The sequence below is a fragment of the Chrysochloris asiatica genome, unplaced genomic scaffold, assembly GCF_000296735.1.
Source record: "Chrysochloris asiatica unplaced genomic scaffold, ChrAsi1.0 scaffold00119, whole genome shotgun sequence".
Lineage (NCBI taxonomy): Eukaryota > Metazoa > Chordata > Mammalia > Afrosoricida > Chrysochloridae > Chrysochloris > Chrysochloris asiatica.
This window is the reverse complement of record NW_006408637.1, coordinates 9,992,920-10,003,975: the sequence shown is the minus strand read 5'-3', so window position 1 is coordinate 10,003,975 and position 11,056 is coordinate 9,992,920. Positions and strand designations below refer to the sequence as shown.

The following is an 11,056-nucleotide window of genomic DNA, read 5'->3' as shown; positions in this document are numbered from 1 at the left end:
GTCCTATATCTGACAATGTTTCTCTGCTATGCATAGAGTTTTCAGTGACTAGCGATTCGGAAGTAGTTTGTCACTCTTTCTTCCTAGTCTGATGAGAGCTTGTCATTTTTCAGTGAGCTAAGAGGTTGGGACGGTTTCCCAGGGTCTGGCAGGAACGTAGGAGTCAGGTACACTGTTACCTGACTTTAGCATTGTGGTGCAGAGAAGGAGTGCTGAGTGCCCCGCCCCCACTGCTCATTCTGTCCTGGATGGAACGGAGGGGAGAGTGGGAGGGTTCATGAGAAGGGAGACCCTGGGTGGAAATTATGGAGGCCTTAGTGGACTTTTGCTTTTCAAATGAATTTTGTGTTTTAGAACCGTTTTAGATCTCAGACAATTTGGCTTTTGCCCACACTACTTTTTGTTTTGTGCCCCAACACATCCATTGAACAACCATCTGGCATGCTGAGCACCTGCACCCACCCACACACTGCCCTTCAGAGCCGCAGGCAGGACATTTGACTCAGCCATAGGTGTTTGGGGATTCTTTTCTTTGTACCCCCATACATATCGGGAGCATCGTCCCACACTTCCACAGGCTCATGGTTAGCAAGTCTTGGTAATGCATTAGCATGGCATAGCTCAAGCTTAGGAGTCAGACTGGCCTGAACTAACCCTTGTCCCCTCCCAATTGTATGAGCCTGGGTAGTACCTTGCTGATCCTCAGTTCCTCTTCTGTAGCCTGAAAAAAAAACCTACTGATAACACAACTTTTGAGAATGAGGAGAGATGCGACGGAATGTGTGCCTGGCGTGCAGTGAATGTTCTCAGAAGGATTGCTGCTCCTTTTGAGATTATTACGGATTGATTGGAGTCCCACTTGTAAATTTATAGATGCACAGGGTGAGCGGGAGGGAAAAAAGCAGAAGGATAAACATCTTCAAATTGTGCCAGTCTCTTCTAGAGGAATTTTGAGAGGGTCTCTCCAACCACTCTCCTGCCTCCTCTTCCCCGCCCCCCTCTCAGGACACCAGGAAACAACTGCTGCCTCTGAGGCAGGTATGTTTGGGACTCTGTTTTTCTCTCTCCACCAGAGATTTACTGCTGTGGTCTGCTCAGCTCCAGGAAAAGTGACTGCACAGGCCTGCCTCTGTCCATGCTGACAAACCCAGCCACCCCCCAGTCCCGGGGACAGTACCGAATCAAGATGAAGGGGAACATGTCTCTGATCTGCTGGTACAACAAGGGACACTTCCGCTTCCTGACCAATGCCTACTCCCCAATCCAGCAAGGTACTGATGCAGGGTGGGGGCTGGGAGTGGGGGAGTAGATCTGGTGAGCACGTCAGAGGAGGTCTGAGTAGGCATGAGCAAGACGTATTGTCTCGTGGTGGAACTGGGGATCTTTTCTCAGCTGGGCAGTGCTGTTGGTAGGACAATCCTCTTGTGCACTAGGTTCTGGGTACTTGCTGGGATGTGCTCCTCTTCTAACCAGTAGGCAGAAGGGCAGCAAAGTGCTTCCTGAGCAAGCAGTGAGTTTTCTGTCTTACTTGGAGACTGTCAAGGAAGCATTGATGGCATGTTCAGGTGACTTGCCCCCTGCAAGTCCCCATGCTGTACATGAGAGTAATCAATGGCGTTTTCTGAGTATTCAGTTATTTTTTTTCATTGATTTCTTTTTTCTTTTGGTGATTTCAAATCCATTCATAAAAAAGGGATTTATTCAGCAAGTGATTTGTTATATAGTTATGTGTTGTATAAAGTCTGTTCAGACAACATTTACCACGTGTACATCTATGACCTAATGTTGTTGTTATTGTTAAATGCCATCAAGTCAGTGCCAATTCCTAGCAACCCTATGCACAACAGAATGAAGCATGGCTTGAACTTGTACAATTCTCACAATCATTGTTACACTTGAGCCCATTGCTGCAGCCCCTGTACCAGTCCAGCTCATTGGGGGTCTTCCTTTTTCTGACTGACCCTGCACCTTACCAACCATGATGTCCTTTTCCAGGGCCTCATCCCTCCTGAAAACGTGTCTAAAGTATGACAGACTAAGTCTCACCATCCTGTCTTATACGGAGCCTTCTGGCTGTCCTTCTTCCAGCACAGATTTGTTAGTTCTTCTGGCAGTCCATGGGGCTTTTAATATTTTCCTAACACCGTAACTCAAATTAATCAATTCTTCTTATTCATTGTCCAAATTCCACATGCAATGACATATCAGACAAGGGACCGAGCTCTTAAATATATAGGAAACTATAACACCTTTACAAGAAAAAGACAAATAACCCAACTGAAAAATGGCCACAGGACATGAACAGACATTTCCCCAAGGAAAACATTCAGGTAGCAGGCAGCCAACTAACATGAAGAAATGTTCATGGTCATTAACCATGGGAAAGATTCAAATCAAAGCAGCAGGGAGATATTATCTCACACCAGCAAGAACAGCCAAGATCAAAAAAGCAGAAGACAATAAATGCTGGCGAGGATGTGGAGAGACTGGGACACTCCTACATTGCTGGAGTGGAACTGTGAAATGTTTCAACCACTCTGGAAAACTGTATGGTGCCTCTTCAGAAAGTTAGAAATAGCAATCTTATGAACCTTCAATTCCTCCACTCGGTATACAGCCACAAGAAACACGAGCCACATACGACTAGAGGAAGATTACAAAAAAAAAAAAATGTTTTTTTTTTGATAAAGGAAACAAGGGTACATTGCTACAATTTGATGAACCTGACCTATACTCATGGAGGTAGTAACTCTAAATACCAATAGAGAGGGAAGGGATCTTCACATCAAGTATCAATGCTAACCCATTTGTACACATGGTAGATAGGGACAGGCAACTTAGACATTGGCTACCTAAAATAGGGGGAGGAGGGTTATAAAGACACAAAGTGACTGGCTTACAAGGTTTCATGATAGAGTTTAGTTTAAGAGTGTGTGGGAAAAGAGAGAGGCCCCACTGAATAGTTTTCATCTTGTCTATATGGGTCTGGTGAAAAGAGATGGGGATAAGATTCTTATGATTCAATAGTGAATAACTATTATTACTAATTGCGACTGTCACAATTGTAAAGGTAGAAGTTTTATAACAAAATCAGGGAAGTGGTTAATCTTACGGTCCAGAAACAGAGGACCCTAGGACCATCAAGGGAGAAAAGCACAAGCAGAATGCGGGACCTTACCCAGAGAAGCAGCAATGCCAGAGACAGAGGCAGAGTTGGGGACATGGAGAGAGGGAGCGGCTAAGAACTCTATAGTCATGGGAAGAGAAGGACTAAGAGCTTGTGGCCAGGAGGCAGACTGGCAGAATGTGCCCTTTGGAGGTGTAAATTATTATATATGCCTGAGTGGGGGTTTTTTGTTGTTGTTTTTTTGAAAAAGAGCTAAAGTAAATAGTGAGAAATACTGTTAATTGATGGTACATAGAGGGGATTATAATCATTGTAATGAAACAAGATGTATGATTTGTTGAATGTAAAACTGATGATCTGCCCTGTAAACGTTCACTCAATCCACAATAAAAACCTTAAAAAAAAGGGGGAGGGGGATAGAGGTAAATACTATTGACTGATGGAGGAATTGTAATCATTGCAATGAAGCAAAAATATGATTTATGGAATGTAAAGCTGATAATCTGCCTTGTAAACTTTCACTCAATTCATAATAAAAACTTCTTTAAAAAAAAAAGCAAACTTTTTTTTTAATCCAAAAAAAAAAAAGAAAAGAAAAGAAATACGAGCCACACATGAGTAGATATGCTTATCCTGGCACTTTTCACAATAGCAAAAAGATGGAGACAGCCTAAGTGCCCATCAGTGGAAGAATGGATAAACAAAACTCTGGTACATACACGCAATGGGATACTATGTTACCTTGAGGAATAACGATGAAGCTGCAAAACACCTCATAACATGAATGAACCATGAGGACATGATGCTGAGTGAAATTTGTCAGTCACAAAAGGACAACTAATGCATAAGACCATTATTGTAAAAGCTTAAGAAAAGATTTCCATACTAAAAGGACATTTCTTTCATGGTTACCAGGGGTGAGAGGGAAGGAGCAGTAGGCATAGATTAGGGGATAGACACATAATAGCTCAGTGATGGGGAGGGCAATATACAAGAAGGGGGAGAGCAGTATACAAGAAATGGGAAGGGGATGGATGAACAAGGAAGGTAGGAGAAGATTTGTTGTTATTGTTAAGTGTCCTTGAATCGGTTCAGACCCATAGCAACCCAGTGTGGGGTTCCTGAGGAATGGCTGGTGAGCTTGAACTGCCAACCTTGCAGTTCACATGGCTTTGCAGTCTGGCACATTCACCCACAGTGCCACACCAGGACTCCAGGGGAAGATTTAGAGAGGTATAAATGGTGTGATGTATCCTGAACCTTGGAACAGCAGGGCTATGTGATAACAGGGATTGAGGCATAGTCTGAATGGGTAAAGGAGAGGAAATAATGTTAAGGTGTTTGACTGTTTTGTGAATATTGGTTTCCCCTGCCTACTATTGTAAAATAGACATTTAAGGTGGATAAGAAGGAATATTGGGAAATATGCAGAAAGCTTGTAAGCCCATCTTCAGCCTATAACTGATTGGATTAACTAAAAGGAGTAGTAGAAATTTGCCCAGGAAAATAGCTTCTTGTTAAACCTTTCTGGAGTATGGAGACTTAGTTGGAACCCAGAACCTTCTGAGGTGGGGCTTTCCCACTTGAAAGGACATGCAGACCTACCCAGAGTGGCTAGAACAGAATATACTTCTTGAGAGAAAGACCAGCAGGAAAAAAAAATAGATTGTTTGATCAAGCAAACTGTTCACCTGGGGCCCATCAAGGCAAGAAAAGTCAGCCCATCAGAGAAAACTGCCTTCCAAGTCTGAAATGCAAAGGGAACGTGTAAGCTTGCTTGTAAACTCACTGGCGACTGCCCCAATCTACTTGTGAGTGGAAGTGTGGGGAGGGGAGAGAAATGCAGTAATGAAGACCTGGGCTGAGCACAGCCATGTTCCATTGACACCTGTTAACCTTGAGATGAGAGAGAGAAGAAGAAGGGCTGGCTGGTCTGAAGTTTAGGAAACATTGTGAACTCCTGAGTCCATGAACACTGACCTAACCACTGGGGACTAGAATCGAGAGTGAAGTGGCCAGCTGGCCTAAAGTGGGGAGGAGGCATACAATAGCACCCAAACTAGCAGATGGTACCCATTTGACCTAGCTTGGATGGCTTGCTGATCACAACTTTACCAGAGGAAGATAAAGAAGTTTGATACAGGAAGCAAGCATAAATTGCTACAGTTTGATGAACTGGACCTTTGCTTATAGATATAGTTGCTCAAAATGCCAACTGAAAGGGAAGGACTCTTCATATCAAGGATCAAGCCTGTCCCCTCAGTACACAGGGTTGATAGGGGCAAGCAACTTAGACATTGGCTACCAAAAATGGGAGGGCTATAAAGGCACGAAGTGTCTGGCTTACAAGCTTTCAAGAGTGCTCTTATTTCAGAACGAGGCAGGTAAGGTAGAATCCCCACTGACTCATTCTCCTCTTGTCTAGAAGGGTCTGATTGAAAGGAGATGGGAGGATGGAGATAGGATTTCATGATTTATTAGTGAGTAATTGTTATCATGACTAACTGTCACAGTTGTAAATGTAGAATATGTGAAACAAAAAGGGGGGTGGTGGTAGTTAATCTTTTATTCCAGGAACAGAGGACCCTAGGACCATCAAGAGGGAAGAGCATGAGCAGAGCTTGGGATCCTAACCAGAGAAGCTGCAGCAACAGAAATGGAAGCAGAGATGATGGCATGGAGAGAGAGAGCAGCTAAGAACTCTAGAGCCATGGAATCAGAAAAGCTGTGTGCCTGCAGATAGGAAGAGGGCTTATAAAATGTGCTCTTTGAACATTTAAACGAATATATATTTTCTGTGTGTTTTGTGTACATAAAAGGGTGGGGGTGGGAATGGAGAAAATAGAAGTAAATACTGTTAACTGACCAATGATGTATGGACGGGATTGTAATCATTACAATGAAACAGAATTAAATTTGTTGAGTGTAAAACTGATGACCTGCCCTGGAAATTATCACTCAATTCACAATAAAACGTTTTTTGTTTTTTTTTAAATCCCGGAAGAAAGTCCATAAAACCATTGGACAATTAAACACACAAGCAGTTTTGAAAAAAAGAAGAAATGAATTATGTTCAACCATTTCAAGGTGTTGCATATGATCCAGAGCAAATGGTACTGAAGGAAGAAGTCCAAGTTGCCTTGAAGGCATTGGTAAAGAACAAGGCTCCTGGAATTGATGGAATAAAAATTGAAATCTTTCAACAAACTTATGCGGCCACTGGAGGTACTCATCCATGCCAAGAAATTTGAAGGAAAACAGCTACCTGGCCAACTGATTGTAATAAATCCATATTTGTGTCTATTCCAAAGAGAGGTGACCCAATAGAATGTGAAAATTATCAGACAATGGCATTAATATCACATGCAAGTAAATTTTTGCTAAAGATAATTTAAAAACAGCCGCAACAGTACATTGCCATAGGTTAAAGCCAAGTTAAGATGAGAATGTGGAGTGAGAAATATCATTGCTGATGTCAGAGAATATCAGAAAGATTTTCATCTGTGCTTTGTTGACAACACAGTGTTGTTGTTTTATTTTACTGTGTGGGTCATGACAAGATATGGATAACATTGCGAAGAATGGCTATTCCAGAACACTTAATTGTGCTCATGAGGAACCTGTACATAGACCAAGAGGCAGTTGTTTGAACAGAGCAAGGGAACACTGAATGCTTTACAAAAAGGAAAGATATACACCAGGGTTGTATTCTTTTACCATATTTATTCAGTTGTATGCTGAGCACTTAATTTGAGAAGCTGGATTATATGAAGAAGAACGTGGCTTCAGAATTGCAGGAAGACTCATTAATAACCTTGAAATGCAGATGATACAACCTTGCTCGTTGAAAGTGAAGAGGACTTAAAATGCTTACTGATGAAGATCAGAGATCACAGCCTCTAGTATGGGTTGCACCTCAGTGTAAAGAAAACAAAAATCCTCACCACGGGACCAATAAATAATATCATGATAAATGAAAGTAGATTTAAAATTTAAACCCACTACCAGCACTCATGGGAGCAGCAGTCAAGAAATCAAACGCTGTATTGCATTTGGCAAATCTGCTGCACAGGACCTCTTTAAAGTGTTCAAGAGTAAATATATTAGTTTGAGGACTAAGTGCACCTGACCCGAGCCATGGTCTTTTCAGTGGCTTCATATGCATGTGAAAGTTGGACCGTGAATTAAGAAGATCATAGAAGAATTGATGCATTTGAGTTATGGTGTTAGAGGAGAATATTAAAAGTACCATGAACTGCCAAAAGAAGAAGCCAGTCTGTGTTGGAAAAGTACAGCCAGAGTGCTCCTTAGAAGCCAGGATGGCCAGACTTTATCTCTCATACCTCAGACATATCAGCAAGGACCAGTCCATGGAGGAGGAAATCATGTTCGGTAAATGGAGGGTCAGCGCAGAAGAGGAAGACCCCCAGCAAAATGGATTGGCACAGTGGCAGCAGCGATGGGCTCAAGATTGACAATTGTGGTGTTGGCTCAGGACTGGCCAGTTTTTCGTTCTGTTGTACATAAAGCCTCTGTGAGTTAGAACCGGTTCCCCAGCATTTAAAAAGAAAACACAATCCAGCTTATTTTTGCTTGCAGTTTGTTTCTGCACTTTTAGTTTTACTTAGGGCAAGTATCTGATCATGTAAATTTGTTTGCATTTCTGTGTAGGCAAATCTGTTGGTCACTGTTTGCTGTGTGCTTTATAAACCCCTTCTCCACCCCAAGTTCAGAGAAATGTCTATTTACCTGATTGTTTCAATAGCGTGGGATTTTGCTATTAAGTTCAAATCCACGTAGAATTTCTTTTGGGGCCTGATGTCAGGGGAGCCTTTATTGTTGGTGGTGGTAGTAAATGGTAAAGGGTGGTTGACGAAGCAACCCCTCTGTGCTTGAACCATCAGACCAGAGAGGGCCCTGGTCCTCTGACTCTCGACTCTCAGAGAGTCTTAAAGACCCTGAGCTGGACTTGTCTGTGTGGGGCCCTAGAGCTGAATCCTACCCAGCTCTCCTGGTGTTTCTTCAGCGTGAAAACCCACTATTTCTAGTGAAAATAACCAAAAAGAAAAGAAAACTCAAGCTTCCCACTTAGTCTATGCAACTGTGGGAGTTGTAAGATGAAGGAGCAACAGGGAAGGACAGACCCCACCCCCCATGGAGCTCCTTGTGGTCATGCAGGGGACAGACACGTCGTTTTTTACTTTGACCGTGTCCACATAGGTATTGCTAAAACTTTCACAACCCTGTGAACTGACCCTGGTGTGGCGCTGTGGGTTAATGTGCCAGAATGCAAAGCCATTTGAACTGCAAGGTGGGCAGTTCAAGCTCACCAGCTGCTTCTTGGAAACCCTATACAGGGTCCCTATGGGTCGGAACCAACTCTACGGCACGTAACAACAATAGCAATGAACTAACCTCTTAAAAAATACATGGAAAATATAATTTCCTTCTATGTTTTTCAGTGATGCAGAGTTTTATTAAATTGAACAACAAGAAGAAAAAATACAAGTGATCGAATATTTTTATTTAAAAAACAAAACATACTGTGCCCATAATGGCTTCATGCTGTGAGGGAAGAATAAATTGAAGACTGGTTAGAGGAAATAACAGATAAATCCCAAACCACATTTAAGGGAAGTTGTGTTAACAAAAGATAAAAAGTTCCTCCTTTGACCTTCTGCATTATCTCTGAAGCCAGCTGCTGGGGGTCAGCTTGGACAGCAGGGAGGTGAGGGTAATTGATCCCTCTCTGCTTCTTAGATGCTGTTGGTGGGATTGATTCGTTTTGGAGAGATGTTGGTGGTGGCCCTGGGAGGCGTTTTCATTTGTATTTAGTGGAGGTGCTTAGTACGTGCTTGTGTGGAGGGTTGCCTGTGAAGCTCCCAGGAGGCCTGTGAGACTCGGTGGACTGGGGGGTGGGGGTGGGGGGTGGGGAGAACAATGAGCCTCCTAAATTCCAGTTCCACCCTCCACTCCGATGGGGACCACATCACCTGCTCCCTGACTTGTGCATCCTCTTCCTCTGCTTCCCAGCGCCCCTCAAAACCTGGTGAGGGCTCAGGGAACTAGGGAGGGATGAGAGAGTGATTCTAACATCTCCTCTTTTGCTTTGTCCTGACCTGGGAGGCTGGAACCACCTCGGGGCTTGCCTTTACAGCTGCTTAGCGTTAGGGCTCAGGTAGCCTGTGTCTCTCCCAGCCAAGCCTTTGGAGTTCTGTAACTTGACTGTTTTCTCAAGTCTTTGGAAGCATTTAGTGTGAATGGACATCTTCACCTTCTCTCCTCCTCTGCGGACTATTTTTAGGTGGTTAGGGACAGCCAGGACACTGGTCTTTGGTGGAGACCGTAGCGAGGTGTTGCTGTTTTGTTTTTTGCAACTTTGAGTTTTTATTTCCACTTGGTGCAAGGCAGACAGTTACAAGGTGTTGGGAAAGCTGGCGTGTGATTGGACAACAGGGTGGGGTTCTCTTGCCCTCTTTTTGGTGTTTTGATTTTTTGGTATAAAAAGAGCTAACTGCTTCTCCACTTCCAGCCTAGTATACAGGGTGGGACAGGGAGGGTCCCTGGTACTTCAGGAAGTTGAGGTGAGGTGACCCTTCAGAGTGGGCTGCCAGGCTACTTCCTCGTGGTGTCAGTGCCAGGTCACAAGTCACCATGCCGCCGGAGGCCTGGGGGGATCCCTAGCACTCGGGGGATACCCACGTCAGGGCAGTGAACGTGACAATGGTCTTCCCAAGGAAGTAGCTCAGGCCCCAGTGACCAGGGTCAGCCTTGGGGAGCCCCGGGTGGTGGGGGATACTTTCCCAGGGTACTCAGACTTCCACAGGAGCTGTTACTGAGAGGGGACCCCAGGCTGCGTGGGTAATAGTCGTGGGTGGCCAGAAGCCAATTGCCTCTCTGCTCTTGCTTGGTGCCTGGTGGAACCTCCTTGGTGACCCTTTGGGCTTTGGCGCATGGTCACAGGGGAGGGAAGGGGCTAAGGCATGGAGTCTGTGGGCACAAGAGACCAAGTGAGGCCATTTACGACCAGGACGCTCCACTCACTCGTGGGATGGGCGGTAAAGAGGGCATTTCTGTTGTCTTCTTTGCAGGGGTGATCATTAAGAGGAAGAGTGGTGAGATCCCATGCCCCTTGGCTGTGGAGGCATTTGCTGCTCACCTGAGCTACATCTGCAGATACGATGACAAATATAGCAAGTAAGTGAGCTTGACAACTCCAGCCTGCCCTTTGTCTCACCTTTACCGAAGAGATGAATTGGTAGATGATCAGTAGATTTGAAACATCAAAACCCTGTGAAATGCAGTCTTAAGGGTGGCCTGCAGTTTCCAGGCCTTTTGATGGCCAGGAGGGGAAAATAAAGACCCAGCTCTCTGGAAAGCACAACATAGGTGTGAAAGATAGCCCTTCTCCATTTGTTGTTAAGTGCCATTGAGTCAGTTCTGACCCACAGCAACCCTGTATAGGGTTTCCAAGGAGCAGCTGGTGAGCTTGAACTGCTAACCTTGTGGTTCAAACTGACTTGGCAGTCTAGCGCATTAACCTAGAGCACTACACCATAGTATGTCTTTATTGAATACCTTGCTAATTTCCTTGATGGTTACAAAGAAACGTACACTTATTTAGTAAGGATGTGATGGGCATCGGACTGGTGTTGTTGTTGTTAGGTGCCATCGAGTTGGTACCGATTCATAGTGACCTTATGCACAGCAAAACAAAACACTGCCCAATCCTGGGCCAACCTCACAATTGTTGCCACGCTTGAGCCCATTGATACTGCCACTTTGCCAGTCCATCTCGCTGGGGGTCTTCCTCTTTTTCTGTGACCCACCACCTTACCAAACATAATATCCTTCTCCAGTGACTGGTCCCTCCTGACAATATGTCCGAAGTATGAGAGATGAAGTTTGGCCATCTTGGCCTCCAAGGAG

At 44.3% G+C, this 11,056-nt stretch overlaps 1 protein-coding gene across 1 annotated transcript in view; it reads left to right on the top strand.

The window, feature by feature from the left end:
- PGBD5 (piggyBac transposable element derived 5) overlaps window positions 1–11,056 on the top strand; it is a 206,670-nt gene that overhangs the window by 191,458 nt on the left and 4,156 nt on the right. Inside the window, exons 5-6 of the mRNA XM_006868577.1 lie at window positions 1,074–1,271; window positions 10,219–10,324. Coding sequence (XP_006868639.1) covers window positions 1,074–1,271; window positions 10,219–10,324 — 304 coding nt within the window. The remainder of the gene's footprint in view (window positions 1–1,073; window positions 1,272–10,218; window positions 10,325–11,056) is intronic.